The sequence below is a fragment of the Sapajus apella genome, unplaced genomic scaffold (assembly GCF_009761245.1).
Source record: "Sapajus apella isolate SASKATOON/1434 unplaced genomic scaffold, GSC_monkey_1.0 scaffold12, whole genome shotgun sequence".
Classification (NCBI taxonomy): domain Eukaryota; kingdom Metazoa; phylum Chordata; class Mammalia; order Primates; family Cebidae; genus Sapajus; species Sapajus apella.
In genome coordinates this window covers 25,071,464-25,094,067 of record NW_022436952.1, presented here as the reverse complement: position 1 = coordinate 25,094,067, position 22,604 = coordinate 25,071,464, and the positions used below count along the sequence as shown (strand labels likewise).

The window sequence follows — 22,604 nt, the reverse complement described above, 5'->3', positions numbered from 1 at the left end:
GCCTCCTGGGTTCAGGCAATTCTCCTGCCTCAGCCTCCTGAGTAGCTTGGATTACAGGCACGCGCCACCATGCCCAGCTAATTTTTTTGTATTTTTTAGTAGAGATGGGGTTTCACCATTTTGACCAGGATGGTCTCGATTTCTTGACCTCGTGATCCACCCGCCTCGGCCTCCCAAAGTGCTGGGATTACAGGCGTGAGCCACCGCGCCCGGCCCAAGAAAAGAACTTTCAACCCAGAATTTTACATCCAGCCAAACTAAGTTTCATAAGCGAAGGAAAAATAAAATCTTTTGTGAACAAGCAAGCACTCAGAGATTTCATCACCACCAGGTCTGCTTTACAAGAGCTTCTGAAAGAACCACTACAAATAGAAAGGAACAACCAGTATCAGCCTTTCTAAAAAATGCCAAAAAATAAAGAACATCAACATAATTAAAAAATTGCATCAACTAATGGGCAAAACAGCCAGCCAACATTAAATGACAGTATTAAACTCACATATATTGTTATTAATTCTAAATTTAAATCGACTAAATCCCCCAATCCAAAGACACAGACAGGCAAAAAAGCCAAGACCCATTGGTATGCTACATCCAGATCCATCTCACATGCAAGGATACACAAAGACTCAAAACAAAGGGATGGAGAAAAATTTACCAACCAAATGGAGAGCAAAAATAAATAAATAGAAAGCAGGAGTTGCAATTTTTGCTGATAAAATACACATTAAAGCAACAAAGATCAAAAGATGCAAAGAAGGATATTACATAATGATAAAAGGATCAATGTAACAAGAAGAGCTAAAGATCCTAAATATATATGCACCCAATACAGAAATACCCAGATATATAAGACTTATAAAGAGACTTGGACTCCCACACAATAATAGTGGGAGACTTCAACATCAATATTAGATCAATGAGACAGAAAGTTAACATCGATATTCAGGACTTGAACTCAGATCCGGAACAAGTAGACTTAATTAACATTTTTAGAACTCTCCACTTAAATACATAAAATATACACTCTTATCAGTACTACATCACACCTATATACAGGTTTAAATGAAATATTGGTTGGCTGCTTGTTAATTATTTTCTTCCCTTTTTTTTTTTTAATGTCTCTATTATTAAACACAATTACAGGCATACCCATTTTTAGACTGCATTCTAGCCTGTGCAATAAAGCAACACCCCTGTTCTCTCTCCCTCTTCCTCTTTCTTCCTTTCCTTCATTCTTTTTTTTAATTCTTTCCTCTTTCTTTCTTTCTTCCTCTAAAAAAAAAAAAAAAGAGAGAAAGAAAGTAAGAGAGAGAGAGACAGGGAAAGAAAGGAAAGACAGGGAAAGGAGAGGGGAAGAGAAGGGAGAGGAGGGGAGGGGAGAAGCTAAAAGCTAGTGCTAGAAGCGACAGTCTGCCACTTCTGGGCCTAGACTTGAAGAAATCCAAAAGCTTGTTTTCAATCTTGGAAGCCAGCCACCATGCTATGAGGAAGTCCAGCTGTCCTGCTGAAGAGAGACCTCTTGGAGATCCCGGGGGATAAGGCAGCATATGGAGAGAGAAAGAGGCCACACAGAGGAGCACCGAGGCCCCAGACATGTGAGCAAAACCTTCCGGGAGCTTCCAGCCCAGCCCAGTCACCAGCTGACTGTATGCAAGTGTGTCACCCTACCCTGTAGACCCAGCTTAGCCCTGACCAAATTTCTGACTCAGAGAATCTTAAGAAAAAATAAATATGTCTAGAGTTTATTGTATTGTTCTTTTTCAAAGAGCAAGTTTTATGTTTTTTTAAATCAGATTGACATCTAATTTCTTGTTTTCTTTTCTTACTTAAAGATGGGGTCTTGTTATGTGGCCCTGGCTGAAGTGCAGTGGCTGTTCACAGCCGTGATCATAGCATACTGCAGCCTTGAACTCCTGGCCTCCAGGAATCCTCTCACCTCAGCCTCCTGAGCAGCTCAGACTACAGGCCTGTGCCATTACACCTGGCTTAATACTTGATTTCTAAAACTATGGTATAGCCATCAAGAAAAACAGAACACATACCACACCAATGAGAGAAAGAGAAAACAAAACAGAACACAGAAATATGACAGACTAGATTCAAAGCCTACTTACACCAGGCGCAGTGGCTCATGCCTGTAATCCCAACACTTTGGCAGGCTGAGGCAGGTGGATCACCTGAGGCTGGGAGTTCAAAACCAGCCTGACCAACATGGAGAAACCCCATCACTACTAAAAATACAAAATTAGCCAGGCGTGGTGGCGCATGCGTCTAATCCCAGATACTTGAGAGGCTGAGGCAGGAGAACCACTTGAACCCAGGAGGCAGAGGCTGTGGTGAGCCAAGATCATGCCATTGCACTCCAGCCTGGGCAACAGAGCAAAACTTCATCTCAAAAAAAAAAAAAAAAAAAAGCCTACTTAGCTCTGTTTTGTTGAGCAAATTGCTGAATCTCCCTGAACTTCAGTGTTTTCCCCTGTAAAGTGGAACTACCATTTACTGAAAATAAAATGCCAGCACGGTGCCAAGCATTTTATTTTTATTATTTATTTATTTTTTAATAAAAAAAATTTAAAAAGGCACCCAACGTGGGCTGCAAACCCACGACCCTGGGATTAAGAGTCTCATGCTCTACCGACTGAGCTAGCTGGGCTATTATTTATTTATTTATTTTGAGACAGTGTCTTGTTGTCTAGGCTGGAGTGCAGGCAGTGACACGATCTTGGCTCACTGCAACCCCCACCTCCTGGGTTTAAGCGATTCTCCTGCCTCAGGCTCCTGAGTAGCTGGGATTACAGGCACCCACCATCATGCCGAGCTAATTTTTGTATTTTTAGTAGAGACAGGGTTTCACCATGTTGGCCAGGCTGGTCTCAAACTCCTGACCTCAGATCCACCCACCTCAGTCTTCCAAAGTACTGGGATTATAGGTGTGAGCCACTGTGCCTGGCTGCCAAGCATTTTAAATAGAGCTCTGTATTCATTCCATATTTTAAAACAGTATACACAAAGGATCTGATTTAATGGCTGATAATGATATCTCCTCAGTGACAGCTGCCGTTATTATTGTTATGAGTTTCCAAGTTAAACTTTCTATGACTTATAGGAGAGAGCCCTCCACCCTCATCCTGGTGCCTACTCATCTGTCATCCCCCTGGGACCAGGTAGGGACTAGACCCAGAGTCCTGCCATTCCCAGGAAGATCAAACAAAAGAAGATCCCAGGAATCTTTTTTTTTTTTTGGTCACCCAGGCTGGAGTGCAGTGGCGTGAACGTGGCTCACTGCATTTTTGACCTCCTGGGCTCAAGTGATCCTCCCCCCTTAGCCCCCGCAAGCAACTGGGACCACAGCCGCACACTACCACATCCGGCTAATTTTTGCATTTTGGGTAGAGACAGGGTTTCACCATGTTTCCTAGGCTGCTCTTGAATTCCTAGGCTCAAGCAATCTGTCGGCCTCAGCCTCCCAAAGTGCTGGTATTACAGGTGTGAGCCACTGCACCCTGCAACATCTGGAATCTTTCTAGCACCAAAGGGAGTCAAGCATGAGAAATAAGGATATTCACCTGTCAAAGGGCTTGTGCGCAAGGCGGCTGTGTGAAAATGGAGATGATGGGCACTGGTGATAAAGGGCTACTTGCCCAGCCTAAACTGAGGTATTGCCTCCTCTCTAGCCCCCTGCCTCCAAAGTTGCCTGTTGCATCTGTTCACACAGCCACAAGAGCACCCTTGCTAAAGCAGATTAAACCACTGGGCCTCAGTCTTGATTGGCAGCTGGGCACGGCTCATGCCTGTAATCCCAGCACTTTGGGAGGCCAAGGTGGGCAGACCACAAGGTCAGGAGTTCGAGATCAGCCTGGCCAACGTGTTGAAACCCAGGCTCTACTAAAAATACAAAAATTAGCTGGGTATGATGGCAGATGCCTATAATCCCAGCTACTCTGGAGGCTGAGTCTTGAACCCAGGAAGCAGAGGTTGCAGTGAGCCGAAATTGTATCATTGTACTTCAGCCTGTGTGACAGAGCAAGACTCCATCTGGGGAGGTGGGGGTGAGGATGGGGAAGTCTTGATTGGCTCCCCTTTGCCTTCTAAATGAATACTATGCAGACAAAGCCCTACCTTCCTCTCCACTCTGCTATTTCCGTTTGCGATCCTAGAAACATACCAGTGAATTCTCACCTTCCCTCCTTGAATTATGTCCTTCTCCCTCCGTAAAAATTAACCCTGCTCCTCCTGTCTGTCCACCTCCTGCTTGTCCTGCAGGTTTCAGCTTAGATGTCACTTTCTCCAAGAAGCCTTCCTGGGTTCCCCCAGACCCAGTTAGGTTCCACAGGGTCCTGTCCTTACCTCTATCACAAGGCTAAGGCTCATAGCTACCCATAACAGTGTCTGGCTCACCACTGGTGCTCAGGAAGTGCACATTGAATGGATGAATTAATATATAAGTAATTCCTACAACACTGTGGCACCCTTTTTCATTGCTCTGTATGTCTCCTCAACTAGAGGAGAAGGTCTTAAAGGCAGGAAGCTCTCATCCAACTTTATAGGCCTGCTGCCCAGTGCTGTGTGAACACATAGGAAGTATCCAACAAATGTTTTTTTGCTTTTTGTTTTTCGAGATGGAGTTCACTCTTGTCACCCAAGCTGGAGTGCAGTGGCGTGATTTCAGCTCACTGAAACCTCCGACTCCTGGGTTCACGTGATTCTCCTGCCTCAGCCTCCCTAGTAGCTGGGATTACAGGCACGTACCACCACACCTGGCTAATTTTGTATTTTTGGTAGAGACAGGGTTTCTCCATGTCAGTCAGGCTGGTCTCAAACTCCTGACCTCAAGTGATTCGCCCACCTTGGCTGGGATTACAGGCATAAGCCACTACGCCAGGCCTTGTTTTTTGGTTTTGTTTGGTTTTGGTTTTGAGACAGAGTCTTGCCCTGTCACCCAGGCTGGAGTACAGTGGTGTGATCTTGGCTCACTGTAACCTCCACCTCCCAGGTTCAAGCAATTCTCCTGCCTTGGCCTCCAGAGTAGCTAGGATTACAGGTGCATGCCACCATGCCTGGTTAATTTTTTGTATTTTTAGTAGAGACAGGGTTTCCCCATGTTGGCCAGGCTGGTCTCGAACTCCTGACCTCAGTTGATCCACCCATCTCGGCCTCCCAAAGTGCTGGGATTGCAGGTGTGAGCCACGATGCCCAGTCCAACAAATGCTTGTTGAATGTTTGGATGAACACCTGAGAAGGTGATGGATGAACAGTCAGATAAATGGATGAGCGGATACACTGGTAACTAAACTGGTATTTGTTTCCATCTATGTCTTTTGGGATCATCATTTTCTGAAGAAACTGAAGAACCCAAGGCAGCTCTGCAGTGAACATAAAACCCACCAGTCAGTCCTCAAGCCCCCACCACACCACCTCCTCTGGTGGCCCTAAAAACCCGTACTCCCCTCAACACCCCATGTACACACCTGGTCCTTGGGCTCTTGGCTAACCAGCCAGAAGAGGAGGAGGTTGTTACAGCTGATGTTGACTTCAGGAAGGGTATCTAGGTAAGTCTTCAGGGTGGTAGTCCCCTTGGTCTCGGGAGGGGGCTGCCTCATGGATGATGGAGCATTGGGTATCCAGGCCCCAAAGTCATGCTGTGGAGACCCCCATCCCAGTTGGGTCAGTGGGCCAGAAGGGAAGCATCAGCTCCCTCTTCATGACCCGGATCCCACCTCTACCATCCGAGGGGTGATTGTTGGGAAATGAGGGGATCATGGAAAGAGAGGAAGGGGTAGGGAATGGAAAGTCCCAGAGGTGGGGCAGGAGGCCAGCTTACTCCCTGTACTCCCCACCCAGTGTTCCAGCCTGGGTAGAGTGAGTCACTAGGGAAGGAGGTGGCCCCAGAGTGGAGGTAATCCTAGAAAAGGGCCTTGGGCTGGCATGCCATACAGAGCAAGCTGATACTCCACTGGGCTGGGTTCTAACCATGAGAGGAGCCCCCAAGTTCTACCCCAAATTAAGCTCAACTTGAGTCGCCATTACGATCTTGAACCCGCTCCACCCAGTTATCACCCAGTGCCAGCCTTTCACCCCACTCAGTTGCCACTCCAACCCCAAGCCTCATCATAAACCCACTGCAACCCTGACCCACCCATGCTCTCAACCCAAACACAGGCTTAGGTCCACTGCTGACACTTGATGTCCCCAGGCCTGCCCTTTGCAGCCTCACCTGCCCACTGTTGACAGCAGCGTGCTGGGCAGAGCAATTGAAGATGATTGCAGTGAGGAACTTCACCAGCTCTCCTGGGGTGCACAGCCGGCTTGGGAAGCCTGGGTGTGGGGAGGAAGGGTAGAGGGTGTGGATGGAAGGTACTGGATTCCTAGGGCCAGCTCAGGGCTGGGGCTTACCACAGGGGAAAGTGAGGAAGTAAGGAATGCCTAGCCATGACTGTCTTAAGACTCAGATTAGGGTTGGGCTGAAGTTAGGGATGGCCATGACTGATGGTTGGTCTCCAAAGTGGGTCAGGGTAGGAGATGGAGGCTGGGATCTGGCCAGAAAATCCCCGGCATGCAGGGCCAATGACAGAGCCAGGTTCAACCCAAGTGCCCGGCTGCCTCTTCCTGACTTCCAAGGCACATCCACCTGCAGCCCCAGTTAGCATGCAATGATTTAATTCTACCCAATTCACCAAGATTTGTTCAAGCACCCAGTATCCAACCATCCTCTGCTGGGCTTAGCAGCAGAGACCAGTGACCACAGGGCATGTTGCTCACAAGCTCACAGTGACAGAAGCAGAAAGAAGCTCCTAAGGCCAGAGCTTGCTCTTTGAGGAGAGGGCAGGCAGGACAAAAAGGGGCACAAGGAGCAGAGTGGTTAGTGGAGGCCTCCTGGAGGACAAGAGGGTCCTCGTGAGTTGAAAAACAGGTCAGCCTTGAACAGAGAAAAAAAAAAAAAAAAAAAAGTATTTCAGGCTGGAGAGGGGAGAGCTCCAAGGCTCAGCCCTTGGTCCTCTTCACTCTGTGCCTCACTAATCTCATCCAAGTCCATGGCTCTAACCATCTCTCACTCGCCAACTCCCAAATTCCCGTCTCCGGCTACGCCTGGCTCCTGGGCTCCAGACTCAGCCGTGGGCATTACCCTGCAGCGGCTCACCTGATGCCCCACCTGCGCATCTACATCACCTCACACTGCACAGCAGCGAGAACATACGCCCGTCAGATTGTCACACTTCGATAAAACCCCTGGAGGGCTTCCCATCTCACTCACCTTGCTATGGCCCTGCTGGATCTAGCCCCAGCCCCTTCTCTCACTTCTTTTCCTTCCTGGCTTTTCACTTATTCGACTCCAGCCACGCAGGCCTTCCTGATATTTCTCAAACGCACCAGCACATTCAGACTTCGGGGCCTGTACACTCACAATGTCTCTGCCCACTACCCCCAGAAGTAGCACCTGCATTTCCTTCAGGTCTTCGCCCTGACCACCTCCCTGAACTAATCTCCCTACCTTGACACACTATATTCCGTGATGCTCTCTCAGTTTTCCTCTTCACATTCATAACCACCTGACATACTTGTTTGCTGATGATCTCTCTCCAAAAGAATGTGAAGCTCCACTAAGGCTAGAATTTTTGTCTTTTTCACCACTAAACCTCAGCATCTAGAACAAGAGTTAATCAATACCAAGGTCCTGGTAATTACTGGCTGAATGAAACAAATGCATGAGAGGGTAAGAAGCCACAGCATGGGGCAGAGGTGGGAAGATCGCTTGAGCCCAGGAGTTCGAGACCAGCCCGGGCAACATAGCAAGACCCTGTCTCTACAAAAAAAAAATTTTTTTTAATTAACTGGATGTGGTGATGTAGTGGTGTGTGCCTGGGTAGTCCCAGCTACCAGGGAGGCTGAGGTTGAGGATCATTTGAGCCTGGGAGGTCAAGGCTGCAGTGAACCATGGTCATGCCACTGCACTCCAGTCTGAGTCAGAGTAAGACCCTGTCTCCAAAAAAAATAAGCCAGAGTGGGAAGGCATGGGGCATCAGCAGGGTGAGGGAGCAGGGAGGGACCTAACTGGAGGTGGTGACGCTACAGCGGCGTGCAGGGCCATGTGGTTTCTGGGCAGTATTCCAGAGGATTAGCAGGGTGGTGGCCCTGCAGGCTTGGCGGGCAAACACCGAGGGGCTGGGGGAGGTTGAGAAGCAGCTGCTACAATTCAAGAGCACTGTAAGGGAGGCTATGATAAGGGTGGTGACAATAGAGATCAGCCACCTAACTGGATTTAGGAAGAGAGAGAGGGACACATGAGTCAAAGAGAACTAAGGTTTGGAGTCAGGCCGACTGGGCAGAGGCTGATGAATAGAACAGAGAGACTGGGAGGAAAGATCCGACATCTTCCTGGGAGTGTGTGGGAGTTTTCTAAATGCTCTGCTCTTGGATGAGTCTCTCAACTCGGAGGCTGAGAACAAAAAAGCAAAGCAGGTAGACACACCTGTAGTGTCAGCTATTTGGAAGGCTGAGATGGAGGATCGATTGAGCTCAGCAGTTTGAGACCAGGCTAAGCAACAGAGCAAGTCCCTGTCTCCAAAAAAAAAAAAAAAAAAAAAAAGAAAAAAAAAAAAAAAAAAGAAGAGGTCAGATCATCTAAGGAAATTTTTCTGTAGTTCATATTGCCTATATTTCCCCCATTGGAATATGGAACCTGACCAGCATAGTGAAAAAAACCCATCTCTACTAAAAATACAAAAATTTTCCAGGCACGGTGGAGTGTGACTGTAGTCCCAGTTACTAGGGAGGCTGAGACAGGAGAATCGCTTGCACTGGGAGGTGGAGGCTAACAAGTGTGTTTTGCCTTTTTAAATGCTGTATGTGAATCTAGAATAGGTTTGTACTCGTTGGAAGAGCTGTTATCAATCTGAAGAGTGTTCCGATGCATTAAATCAGAGACAAATGTAATAAAGTAAGATAGAGGAGTTGAATTAACAGTAATTAGATCCCCCGTTGGGTCTTAAGTAGGAAACAAACACACCCAAATATAAAACAACTGCCTAAGGAGGAGGAGCTGTCAGGATCAAGACTGCTCATGATTAACAGCAGGTTTGCAAAACACAAGGAAGAGTCACCCTTTAAAAACTCAAAGGCCAGGTGCGGTGGCTCACGCCTATAATCCCAGCATTTTGGGAGGCCGAGGTGGGCAGATCACCTGAGGTCAGGAGTTCAAGACCAGCCTGGCCAACACGGTGAAACTGTGTCTCTACTAAAAACACAAACATTAGCCAGGCGTGGTGGCAGGTGCCTGTAATCTCAGCTACTTGGGAGACTGAGGTAACAGAATCACTTGAACCTAGGAGGCAGAGGTTGCAGTGAGCCAAGATTCTGCTGCTGCACTCCAGCCTGGGCGACAAAGCAAGACTCTGTCTCAAAAAATAATAAGAAAAACAAACTCCAAAAGAGTTATGGCTGTCACCACCTTAACCCAGAAATCACTCTCAGCATCACTAATAGTGAGACAACCTGACATTATATGCATCCCAATATGATGCAATGCAGAGGACACAGCATCACCTGAGAAATATTCTTGCCAAAAGTATTAAACCTTCAGACATGACTTCTGTTTACAAAAAACACGGGAGACAGCCTAGCCAACATGGTGAAACCCTGTCTCTACTAAAAATACAAAAATCAGCTGGGTGTGGTGGCACACACCTGTAAATCCAGCTATTCAGGAGGCCGAGGCACAAGAATCACTTGAACCCAGGAGGCGGAGGTTACCATGAGCCAAGATCGCACCACTGAACTCCAGCCTGGGTGATGGAGTGAGACTCTGTCTCAAAACAACAAAAAACAGGAGACAGAGGAATAAGGTGAGTTACATCATGAGGAAGCAATTAGATAAATTCAGAAGATGAAGCATTCTGCAGAACAGCTAGTCTAGGCTCTTCAATTAGTCTATGTCACGTGATTTTAGGAAGCAGAGCAGGAAGAGGAGCTGTTCTAAGTTGAGAGACTCTGGAGTTGAAACCAAAACAAAAGAGCACGTGGTCCTTGGTTGGCTCCTGAATCAATAGGGAACAGCGGGGAGGAAATGGGTCAAATGGGGGAATTTGTTTTTATTTATTTGAGAGGGAGTCTCTGTTGCCCAGGCTGGAGTGCAGTGGGGCGATCTTGGCTCACTGCAACCTCTGCCTCCTGGGTTCAAGAGATTCTCCTGCCTCAGCCTCCCAAAAGTAGCTGAGATTACAGATGCCCAACACCATACTCGGCTAATTTTTGTATTTTTAGTAGAGACAGGCTTTCACCATGTTGATCAGGCCGGTCTTGAACTCCTGACCTCAAATGATCTGCCCACCTCAGCCTCCCAAAGTGCTGGGATTACAGGCGTGAGCCACTGTGCCCGGCCAAATGGGGAAATTTGAATATGGACTAGATATGAAAATGACATTGGATAGTAGTGTCAATTTTGGTTTTGTGTGATGACAATATTGCAGTTATATAGAAAAATGTCAATTTCTGCCAGGTATGGTAGCTCACACCTATAATCCCAGCACTTTGGGAGGCCGAGGAAGGTGGATCACTTGAGGTCAGAAGTTCAAGACCAGCCTGGCCAACATGGTGAAACCCTGTCTCTACTAAAAATACAAAAGTTAGCTGGGCATGGTGGCATGAGCCTGTAATCCCAGCTACTCAGGAGGCTGAGGCATGAAAACTGCTTGAACCAGGGAGATGGAAGTTGCAGTGAGCCAAGATCACGCCACTGCACTCCAGCCTGGGTGGCAGAGACTCTTCTAAAAAAAAAAAAGAAAGAAAAAGAAAAATGTCTATTTTTAAGATGCATATTGAACAGGGGTGAAATAAGATGACTGTAACTTACTTTAAAGGGCTTCAGCAATAAACAAATGCAACAGATTTGATATGGCAAAACGTTGGCAATTGCTGAATCTAGCGGTGGGTAAATGGGTGTTCATTACACTATACTCTGCTTTTCTGTATATCTGAAAAAACTTTTGTTTAAAAAGAAAAGTCTCTAAGCCCATTACAGGGCTGCAATAGCTGTTCATTCTATTTGGAGGTGACTTGAGACCATCCCTTCTCTCTCGGGCTCCCCATACAGGAACTTCTCTAGGTGGCCTCTGGAAGGACTAAGTAAGCTTAAAAGCCACATTCCTGCTGACAGAAGTCCCAGGCCAGGTCTGGAGGATGGACAATTGTGCCACTCTGAGCTTTCCCTTTTCTTCCACTACCCCCACATAGACAGGCTTCTACTTTTTTTTTTTTTTTTGAGACAGAGTCTCACTCTTGTCGCCCAGGCTGAAGTGCAGTGGCACAATCTTGGCTCACTGCAACCTCCGCCTCCTGGGTTCAAGCAATTCTCCTGCCTCAGCCTCCTAGGTAGCTGGGACTACAGTCACATGCCATCACACCCAAATTTTTAGTAGAGATGGGATTTCACCACATTAGTCAGGCTGGTCTCCAACTCCTGACACCTCAGGCGATCCACCCACCTCGGCCTCCCAAAGTACTGGGATTACAGGCCTGAGCCACTGCATATGGCTTCTACATTTTTGCGTGGCAGAATACAAACTGCAAAATACAGTGTCGCTAGGTAGGTAGCTACAAAGAGCAGCAATGGGCTGTGTAACCTAAGCATAGCCAGACCTCGCTGTATGGAGGGGTGACCATGCAGCTGTCATGTGCTGGGCTTAAGGGTGACAATAAGACATCAAAAAGAAAAATTCTGGCTGGGCATGATGGCTCATTCCTATAATCCTAGCACTTTGGCAGGCTGAAGCTAGAGGATTGCCTGAAGCCAAAAGTTCAAAACCAGCCTGGGCAAAAAAGCAAGACCACCCCCCTCGTCTGTACCAAAAACAAAAGAAGAAAAGGCTGACTTGGCATACTGCCTACGAGTTAGCAATGCTCCACAAGGCACAATTTAAAAATAAAAATTTGGCCGGGCGCAGTGACACACGCCTGTAATCCCAGCACTTTGGGAGGCCGAGGTGGGTGGATCACAAGGTCAGGAGTTCGAGACCGGCCTGGCCAATATGATGAAACCCTGTCTATACTAAAAATACAAAAATTAGCCGGGATTGGTGGGGGCACCTATAATCCCGGCTACTCAGGAGGCTAAGGCAGGAGAATCGCTTGAACCTGGGAGGCGGAGGTTGCAGTGAGCTGAGATTGTGCCACTGCACTCCAGTCTGGGTGACACAGCGAGACTCCATCTCAAAAATAAATAATTTTTTAAAAGTCTTTCAGAGAATGGGGAATGCAGGCTTGGGAGATTTCTGAGTCTGGAAATCAGCTGCAGAGGAGAAACAGAAGAAATACTCATTCCATGAGAGAGGAGTAGAGAAGAGTCAGAGACTGAGGACATGCTTGGCAAGAGGTGGGATGGGGAGAAGCTGGGACCTGGGAAGCAGCAGGGAGTCAGAAGGACATGCCCTTCCTGGAGCTAAGGGAAGACTGTAAAGAAAGGAGGGTGTGATCTGGGGTATCTGCTCCACTCAGGTTAAGGAAAATAAGGTCTAAGAGGGAGCCGCTGGTGGTGATGATGGGTCTGAGGCCTCTCAGGCAGTGTCAGAAGAGAAGGGAGAGTTAAGATCTGGTGACAATCGTAAATGAGGGGTCAGGCCACAGCAAGACCAACACACTCCAAGAAGTTTGCAGCCAAAGGAATGAAGAGAGGCTGGTGGCTGGAGGGGCCATGTGGCAGGATAGGAATAGGGGTTTGAGAGAAGTTCCCAGAATCCTCTGAAGTCAGAGATGGCTCCCACTGCATGTTCCAGCACATTGACAGAGCTCAGGAAGGGGAAATGAATGGATGGGCTTGTGAAAAGGTCACAGGACCGAGGGGTACAGAGCAGCAGATGCAAGCAAGGGCTTTGGGGACAGTCGGAGTTGGCTCAAGACCCGCCTTGGGCAGCCTTCTTTGTGCCTCTTTCCTTATCTGCTAAGTGAGGATATTAACAGTATCTACTTCAAAGGCTGATCAATAAATGACTGATGGGAGGGGGTCGGGGCAAAGTGCTAGATCATCAGAGCCTGTGTGGAAAGTGGGATAGAGAGGGGATACCTGAGCTTTCCCGGCCCAGGAAGGCCTGAGCAAAAATTTCGCCAACCCAGGCCTGCAGCTCCGAATCCTGCTGCACAGATGCATCACTGGGATAATAGTAGCCCACGATTTCTGAGACAAAACTGCAGGAAAGAGATACCAGTGCCACTGGAGTAAACATAGGCTCAGGCCTGGCCGGAAAACCGAGGCCCAAAGCCGCTCAGGTGGCAGAGAGGCAGAGAGCCATGGGGGTTCAGTGGGGACCCCCAGGTGCAGCTGGAATCTGAGTGGCCGGGCTTCCCTTAAGCCTCACTCACTCCTGAGTCATGGATGCTCCACACCTCCTTCCTGCACAAGAGCCTAGGGGGTGGGCAGGAAGTGCACCAAGAGAGTCTGACTCATGCCACCACCCCCTCCCCACTCAGCACCCAGGAGGAAGAGCTGCCTACCCCGAGGCCCCAGCCCATACTTAGCTGATGCATCAGCCCTAATACTGTGACTCCACTGGACACCCCTCCTTCCCCTGCATCCACAAATCCCCAGCCCCACTCTGGACCGCAGCTACCTGCCATCTCAGAGGGGACCCCAAACCCAATTCATACCCTCAAGAATTCCCTATGCTGGGGTGTGAAAACACCTGGAATCCCCAGCCACCTTGAGCACAGGGACCACAGTGCCCCAGGCCAGGAGACCCTGGTGGGACTCCCGGTCCTGCCCCGCACCTCTCAATGGCCGCCCAGATCTTCAAGCCGTCGTCTCGGTAGTAGTAGTTGGGGATAGCCAGGACGCCGCGGGCCCGCAGGCTGTCCGGAAGGCAGAAATTGGTGTAGGTGAAGTGGGCCAGGCCCGTGCTCATGAGGTAGAGGAGGCCCTGCCTCCCGATGGAGGTGACCTGAGGACACAGCACAGCTCGGCTCCCGAGCGGTCCCAATCCCCACCCTAGTGTCTGGGCACGAGATGGGACGGGGGACTCGGCCCAGAGAGGGCCTTCTTCGGTTCATCAAGCAATTTACAACCACGGATCAAATACCCACGAGGGCCTGCCTAACACAGGCTGCGGAGCTTGAGGCCCCATTATGTGCATGAGAGGAGATCCTTAGGTATTTGGTAACTTAAAGAATGAACTGAATGCCAGGGAGCCTGGCTGGGCTCCGGATCAGCTGAAGGTAGTGCTGGGGCTCAGGACGCGGCTGCCCTGCCTGTGGACCCGTAGGGGAGCTAGGGCCCAGGACAGGGCCTGTGAAGGGGGCAAGTGGGAGACCGGCGGAGTGGGCGGGGCTAGGGGAAGAGGCAGGGGTTGTGCAGGTGCTCTCACACCCCAGGTGTCCTCACAAGGGGCTTGGGCGCATAACAGGGCTTGGGGGCGGGTAGCGGGGCAAAGCGTCCTCGGGGGCGGAGCCTCAGGGGCCCGGCAGGGAGGCCGCACCTGGTCCACGAGGCCCTCGGGGTTGAGCAGCGTGGCCCTCGCGATGGTGTTCACCTGCAGCGTATAGCGAGTGTGGGGGAGCAGGAGCTGCGAGCGGGGCGGGTCACGTGAGCCGAGGGCGGGGGACAAGGCCTCCCGGCCCCCGCCCCGCTGGGCCCCCTCCCGGGGTCGCAGACCTTGTAGATGGGGTGGCAGAGCGGCAGCTGGCGCAGCGTGGCCATGGCGAAGGCCTCGCACAGCAAATGCGTGCACAGAAAGTGCGTGTTGTTCTCGTGCACCAGGAACTCAGAGTTGCGCACCCACGTCTTGGCGAGCAGCCAGTCCCAGTCGGAGTCAGTGGGCAGGAAGATGGGGCTGTCGGGCCCGGGGGTCTGGCTGAGCTGCGCCGGAGAGGAACGAGGGATGATGGGGCTCCGGGCTGGCGTTTGGCCCCTTAGGCCCCAACCCGAGGCGGCGGCGCCGGGCTCACCTGGATGGCCAAGGGCACCAGCGCCCCCTGGGGGCTGAGCCACAGCAGGCACAGCGGGGCGGCCACGTACTGCGGGCGGTCGTTTAGGCAGTGGGTGGGGGCCTCCGCCAGGATCCAGTAGTCGGCTAGGAAGATGTTGCCCCTCTGCAGAGGGCGCGCAGAGGTTGAGGGCCCCTCCCCACCGGCGCTCCACTTCCCTCCCGTTTCCCTGCCCACTTCTACCCCAGCTGAGGCCTCAGAAATTCTTGGTGCCTGAATTAATAGCCAACGTGGGGTACCCCGCCCTACCCAGAATGTCCGGAATGAAGTCCAGCTGAGTCCTTCCTTGTGCAAGCGCTAGCCTGCTGGGACAAGCCACTGTCCACTCCTCCTCACCCATACCTAGTCCTTCCCACTCTCAACTCAGATGGAATCCCCTCCTGAGATCTGATCACTCTGTAACCAGCAACAGCTAAATCAGCACGAGAGAACTGACCAACCACGTCTCTAGCTTTCTGGAGGAGAATGCCTGAGGGCTTAGCTGCCCCAAAGAGACTGGGTCAGCTGCTTCTCCTCTGAGCCCTTAGTTCTCTGTGATTTTCCCTGGTGTATCTGGTGGCCCTACCATTGACCTGTCCTAAAACAGCCTCCCTTGGGCCTCAGCACCTCCTCAGGAGGCCCCAAAACAAGAGCAAGTCTTCCTCCAAGCTGTCCGTGCAGCCACCCTGCCTGTTCACCTTTTCACCAGGCCCCTTCTCAGGACTCAAAGCCTCCCAAGCCCCATCTGACCCTCTTCTGCATCTGTTCTACTTAAACTGTGCAGCATCACGGCTGCGCAGAGGATGAGGTCCACAGGTGAGATGCAGCCCGGGCCATTTCCGTACCCTCCACACACATCGCTTGTCCATAATGGTCACACACACACCTCCCACCTATCAGGCCCACTGCCCAGGTCCTTACCCACCTCTAGCTCTGTCTGCAGGCATGTGCTCTGTCCCAGCAAAGGGGCCACCATATCATTGGTGACGGGCAGCTTGCTGGGCAAGCTGGAGATGCAGTGGAGCATGATGGGATTGACGCCATTCAGGTACTGGTACCCGAAGAAGTGATCCTCCCTCCAGTGCTCTGTGACATACTCTGGGGGGGCAAGAGAAGGGAGCAGTTGGTCTAGAAACTACTTCCCTAGATCCTTGGTCCTGCCAAGCCCTTTGCTTATCGTTGTGGTTTAGGTTTTCTTCCCAAAAACTCTTATGAGGTAGGAATCATTACATCTACAATTTAATACTAGACACTAAGGGTCAGAGAGATGGAGCAACTTGCACAGCTGAATGGCAGAGCAGGAATTTAAACCTAAGCCTTTCTGGACCCAAAGCCTGGAGCGCTTGCTGTTTAGAGTAGGCAAAGACAGTCGTGCCCCGATCAGAATCAAGATTCCCTAAATGACTGTCACCCTCTCCCAGGCAAGCAGAGTGTCTCTCTCTCCTGACTCCCCTGTTTTTGTCCCATCCTCAGAGGAGGCGACTTGTCCTCCAGAGGAACCTGGGAGATGCCACCAGTGAAGCCAGGAGTCCCTGGGAGGGCTGGGAGAGGGCCCTTTCCCAGGAAGGGGAGGAAGGGGTCTGAGCCCGAGATAAGGTGAGGGGTAGACAACTCCTGCCTGGCTCTGCTCACTTGTCATGAAGGTCTTGTGGCACCAGAAGATGTTCCGCATGTCATCCAGCTTCTTCCAGGAGCCCTTGCGGTCCAACAGCCCTCGAAGCTTCATTCCCAAGGACCTGATGGTAGAGGAAAAAGTGAGGGTGCGGTCTGGGGGCTGGAGTCTGCTGGGAACCACTGTGTGCCCCTCTGCCTGGAGGAACTGACAGGGTCCATCCCCAGGTAGAGATGCCTAACCACATGGAAGAAAAAGCCTAGTGCCCAGTGGAGGCTCTGTGGCCTCAGGAGACCCTGGTTCACATGCAACCATCCTTAAGATAGGTCACTGCACGCTCACGTAAAGGTAGCACACATGGCCCTACGGTGCAGACAAGCCACCCTCGCTGGTGTCGTGGCCTGTGTTCTCCAAGCTGCCATCTTGTCATGGACCTCCACTGGCTCTCTTCTGCCTACAGGACAGGGCCCCAAGCTGCCAAGCCTGACCAGCCCATGGAGATTCCCAGCAGCCAGTTTCTACGAATCTTTTTCCAGCATTTTCTCCCACCCTGGGCATTAATTAGACAGGGCCACCCAAGACCCAGTCTCCAAACATGATCAGAGACATGCTTTGTACACTGGGTGGTGGAAGTGGGGGTGGCACATGGAGGGACGCACACTCTTCACTTTGTGGATGTCCATACTGTTTGAGTTTTTATAGCGAGCATTATGTTTTTTACTTCTTTTTAAGGTGGGGTCCCCCTGTGTTACCAAGGCTGGAGTGCAGTGCCTGTTCATAGACACAATCAGGCCGGGCACCATGGCTCACAGCTGTAATCCCAGCACTTTGGAAGGCCGAGGCGGGCAACTCACAGGCACGAGTCAGGAGATCGAAACCATCCTGACTGTCTCTACTAAAAGTACAAAAAATTAGCCAGGCATGGTGGCACGTGCCTATAATCCCAGCTACTCGGGAGGCTGAGGCAGGAGAATCGTTTGAATCCAGGAGGTGGAGGTTGCTGTGATCCGAGATCACACAACTGCACTTCAGCCTGGGTGACAGAGCAAAACTCAGTCTCAAAAAAAAAAAGGAAAATAGACACGATCATAGCTCACTGCAGCTTCAAACCTCTGGGTTCAAGCAATCCTCCTGTCTCAACCTCCCAAGTAGCAGGGACTACAGGTGTGCCCCACCATGCCCTGCAACATTATTTTATATTGAGGAGAAAAATGCTTGACATTCAATCAGCTTTCCCCTACTTCCAGGGCTTCATTTAAGCTGTGCCTCTGGTAGAAAGCCATCTACTACATCTCTATGATTAAAATCTATCTGTTCTAGGCACGGCTCAGAAGCAAAGTCCTTTATGGAGCATTGCCTGAACTCCCCCAAAACACATGCCTTGGATCTTTCACACTCTTCAGTCCTCAAATCGTATTGTAAGCCCAGTGAACATATATCATCCCATTATACTATGAGCTCCTCAGGGCAAGGACTTGACTGTGTCTGCCCCATCATACCCAGCTCACAATAGGCACTCACTAAATGGTCTGAATCAAAGGAAAGGGAATGGAGGCTGGGCGCGTTGGCTCACGCCTGTAATCCCAGCAGTTTGGGATGCCGAGGTAGTCCTGAGGTCAGGAGTTCGAGACCATCCTGGCCAAGATGATGAAACACTGTCTCTACTAAAATTGCAAAAATTAGCCAGGTGTGGGGGCACGTCCCTGTATTCCCAGCTACTCGGGAGGCTGAGGTGAGAGAATCGCTTGAACCCGGGAGGCAAAGACTGCAGTGAGCCGAGATCGAGCCACTGCACTCCAGCCTGAGTGACAGAGAGTAAGACTCCATCTCAAAAAAAAAAAAAAACCGGAAAGGGAATGGAACATGAAACAGGTAGGCCTTTGGCAATTGGTCAATAACATAGGACGTACAAAGATGTGATGTGCCCTGAAAGTGTGGGCCCCTGGGGAAGGCAGGATGGCAAGGGGGAATTAGTGATCTGACAGGTCCAGGAACAATGTCACCTGGCTTCCTAAGCACTCATGCACTCACTGTACAAACACTTGCTGGGGGCCTGCCCAATCAACACCCAGTGGGTGGGAAAACCATGAGGAGTTCAATCATGAAATCAGAGGCTGAGGAGTCTGGGGGCAGGGAGAGGGGACTGGGGAGCAGAAAGGGGAGATGGGCGGGAAGGGAAGGAAAGAAGAAAAGGAAGACTGGGGGGCAGGGAGAGGGAATGGGTCCTGAGAGGAGGGACTAGGGCACGGAGGAGGGATACTGGGGATAAGAAAGGGCAGTCTGGGGCAGGAGGAGAGGGATGACTGGGCAGAGGTGTAAGGTGTTCATCAGAGGGGCAGTAGCCTCACGCAGGGATGGCATTGAAGAGCAGTGAGGCTGTCTTGGTGGCTGAGTAGCGAATATTGGGCTCCATGTACAGCAGGGATGGGATGTCAATCTTCATGGGGAAGCCAGGCAGGTACCGATTCCCACTGCTGGGGGTCAGGGGAGAAGAAAGGCAGAAACTAGTCAGTGGGCCCTGCAGCCCATCCCCTTAATTCCTTCCCTCTTTCCTGCCTTCTGAGTCCCCAGGTCTCCCTTATTCCCGGCTCCTCCCCTGCCCTCTCTGCTCCTGACCTAAAGTAACCTCCTCACTCTTGTACCTTCTGCCAGACCCTTTGGGGCCGTCTACCATCCTGACACTTGAATGCAAGTGCACTATCATAGACCCTACCCCTCCTCAGGCTGTTAGGACCCTTCCTCCCAGCACCCCCTCCACTTGACTTCCTTTTCCCTCCTTCCCGAGCTTTAGTCCTCACCTGTCATCCTGGTCTACACAAGTTGTTGTCTTTGTCAAGGCAAATTTCTTGTCTGATTCCATCTCCTGAAAGCTGCTAACGTCTACAATGTGGGGGAAGCCAGGGGCATAGATCTTCCAGCTTCCAAGGGAAAGAGGTCAGAGGTGGCAGGTCAGCTTGGGATAAACAGAAGCCTTAGCTTTAAAGACATGACTTCAGAGGAAAACTTCAGAAACCACCTGCTTTCTGGATAGGTGACAAGGAATGGGACATTTCTCCATGAAAGCACTGGGCTTCATATAAGGGTAGCATTTGAGGAAGGCATTAATGCCCACGCTGGTTTAGAGATGGGTTTGTGTTGAGATTAAAATCATGGCAGTTTAGCAGGAAGGCTGAGAAAGGACTGAGATTGGTGGGAACCTCAGATCACTTCTGCTATTGGGATCTGGGTTACATTGGGGACAGTTGAAGGCTGAGGATGGATCCATTGGTGGTATTAGGACAACTGTTACTACTGGTGTTCTCAGTTCAAGTTCAGGGTCACTATTAAAGCAGGGTTAGGTCTAAATAAGAGTCCTGATCCAAGCTAGGCACCCAAGGTTGAGAATGAGATTAGAGTTAGGAACAATCTGACGAAGGCTGAGGTCAGAATGAAGATGGGGAAAGAAGTCAAATTAGGCCACCCTCACCGATAGCATTCTTGTCGGGCCCGGAGCTCCCGTGTCCTGTGATCCAGGAGGAGGGGAAGGGAGTCCTGACAAACAGTTCTTGCTGTGGAGGATGAAAATTACACTTGGCCTAAGTGTCTTTTCTTTTTTTTTTTTTTTTTTTTTTTTTGGGGGGGAGTTTTGTTTTTTACCCAGGCTGGAGTGCAATGGCACGATCTCGGCTCACCGCAGCCTCCGCCTCCTGGGTTCAGGCAATTCTCCTGCCTCAGCCTCCTGAGTAGCTGGGATTACAGGCAGGCGCCACCATGCCCAGCTAATTTTTGTATTTTTAGTAGAGACGGGGTTTCACCATGTTGACCAGGATGGTCTCGATCTCTTGACCTCGTGATCCACCCGCCTCGGCCTCCCAAAGTGCTGGGATTACAGGCTTGAGCCACCGCGCCCGGCCTAAGTGTCTTTTCAAACAACACCTTCCACAAACCTTGCCTGAACCCCCGACTCTTGGACCCAATCCAACAGCCACAGCCCTGGGAATCACATGGCAATGCCCCCACATCTTTTGCGTATCCATCAGTAGAAGGGATTCAAGACAGACTCACCCCAAATTATAACAACCTTCTTAATCCTTGGCATGTTTATCTCCTCTCCAGACTATAAACTCCTTGAGGGCAGAAGTCGTCTTGTACTTTTTTTTTTTCCTCTGTATTCCCAGCTTCTAGCATGGCGCCTGGCACCATGTATATAACATGCATTTTGTAAATGACTGATGAACAAATATGTTTTGTGAAGCTATAGATGGATGTGCTGTGATGATGGATGGAAGTGCTGAGGGCTTATTTATACTGAGGTCTATGGAAAGCTCATTATGGGCCATGGGGTAATGTTCACTTGCCTTACTTTGACCTAGAATATCCATCCTTCATCCTGAGCCTCCTCCCAACACCCAGAGCAGCCCGACTGTTGGCTCTCCAGATCAGATAGCTCTGGAGACTGAAGGATCTCAAGCCCAGCATCCAAGGAGGGCCCCACAAATTCAACAAGGAACCTAACAGCACCTCACAGGGACTCATCCACACTAGAAAATTTAGGAGTATGGGAGGGAACAGGGCCTCTCCAGCTAAACTCTCTAAGCAGTCAGGGCTTCTCTACCTGTTAAAATCAAATTACTCAGCTTGCAGTTTAGTTACTCTCTGGGGTCCAGAGGAACTGACTCTGGAGAAGAGCAGAGGGAGGCTGTGGAAAGCAAAGTGCTTCCTGTGTGTATGAGAGAAGGGCACATGCCTACATGAGTGTGTGTGTCTGTGTGAGTCTCCAGAGGAGTTAATATCGTCTGGAAAGCCCTCGCATTTCAGGGCTTGAGAGGCTCACTTATTTTTTTTTTTTTGAGATGGAGTTTTGGCTCTTGTAGCCCAGGCTGGAGTGCAATGGCGCCATCTCGGCTCACCGCAGCCTCCAGCCTCCACCTCCCAGGTTCAAGCAATTATCCTGCCTCAGCCTCTGGAGTAGCTGGATTACAGGCATAGGCCACCATGCCTGGCTAATTTTGTATTTTTAGTAGAGATGGGGTTTCTCCATGTTGGTCAGGGTGGTCTCGAACTCCCAATTTCAGGTGATCCGATTTCAGTTGTTGTTTTTGTTTGTTTGTTTGTTTCAGAAAACATCTACTTGGGACCCCAGAGTTTCTGACCCTAATCTTATTCCCTTCACTCAGGGGCTCTGTGAGACCCCACTCCGAATCCCAAAAGACACCTTCTGCAGTACAGCACAGCTCTCGTCCCTGCCCACCTGTTCCTGGCCGCAGCTCCACGGTGCAGTAGCCCTCAATCCACTGATAGCAGGGGAAATGGGACACCGTACCATCCGGTTCGGTGACACAGATGCGGCTGCAGTACCAAGAGTCCTTGCGGAAGAAAGCATAGCGCTCCTTGTGTACACGCAGCAGCAAGAGCTCACCCAGCTCCGCTGAGCAGCGGACCTTGTACTTCTGTACCTGAGGGGACCAAGAGAGCAAGCAGGTGAGAGGCGGGAAACTGCCAAGGCGATCCTTGCATCTTGCAAGGTGCATCTACACCTAAGCCTATTCGAACACACAAACCTGATCTGCTGCCAGCCCACACCGGGCTTTTCTATGAATTAGAAAAAGGTGCCTGGACATGGCGCGGGTGGCTCCGTCTGTAATCCTAATACTTTGGGAGGCCGAGGCGGGAGGATCACCTGAGGTTAGGAGTTTGAGATCAGCCTGGCAGACATGATGAAACCCCGTCTCTACTAAAAATACAAAAAATTAGTCCGCCGTGGTGGGGGCACCTGAAATCCCAGCTACTCAGGAGGCACAGGCAGAAGAACCGCTTGAACCTGAGAGGTGAAGGTTGTAGCAAGCTGAGATCAAGCCACTGCACTCCAGCCTGGGCAACAGGAGCGAAGCTCCATCTCAAAAAAAAAGAAAAAAAGAAAGAGAAAAAGGTGCCTGAGCACAATGGGTACTGCATTTCACTAGCTTCCTAGGAGGGCTGGGAACCCTTGTGAAGGCCATCTGGGGCCTTCAGGGCTGGCAGAGGCAGGCAGATCCCCCCTCCAGGTAAGAGGAAATCCAGGCTCAGA

General features: G+C 50.4%; 1 protein-coding gene across 10 annotated transcripts in view; it reads right to left on the bottom strand.

Annotated features, from left to right (window-relative positions):
• ALOXE3 (arachidonate lipoxygenase 3) overlaps positions 1-22,604 on the bottom strand; it is a 31,486-nt gene that overhangs the window by 7,353 nt on the left and 1,529 nt on the right. For 2 of the 10 annotated variants that reach the window (XM_032280375.1, XM_032280379.1), the window contains 13 exons: positions 21,789-21,993; positions 20,025-20,106; positions 19,357-19,476; positions 18,907-19,032; positions 16,579-16,682; positions 15,872-16,044; positions 14,929-15,072; positions 14,636-14,839; positions 14,460-14,546; positions 13,756-13,925; positions 6,771-6,919; positions 6,218-6,318; positions 5,472-5,642 (listed from right to left, as the gene is read on the bottom strand). In XM_032280375.1, the coding sequence (XP_032136266.1) occupies positions 5,472-5,642; positions 6,218-6,318; positions 6,771-6,919; positions 13,756-13,925; positions 14,460-14,546; positions 14,636-14,839; positions 14,929-15,072; positions 15,872-16,044; positions 16,579-16,682; positions 18,907-19,032; positions 19,357-19,476; positions 20,025-20,106; positions 21,789-21,993 (1,836 nt within the window). Of the gene's footprint in view, positions 1-5,471; positions 5,643-6,217; positions 6,319-6,762; positions 6,920-12,178; positions 12,906-13,054; positions 13,177-13,755; positions 13,926-14,459; positions 14,547-14,635; positions 14,840-14,928; positions 15,073-15,871; positions 16,045-16,578; positions 16,683-18,906; positions 19,033-19,356; positions 19,477-20,024; positions 20,107-21,788; positions 21,994-22,604 lie in introns of those variants that run through there. The other 8 variants (XM_032280380.1, XR_004269655.1, XM_032280372.1 and 5 more) reach the window with 8 other exon arrangements.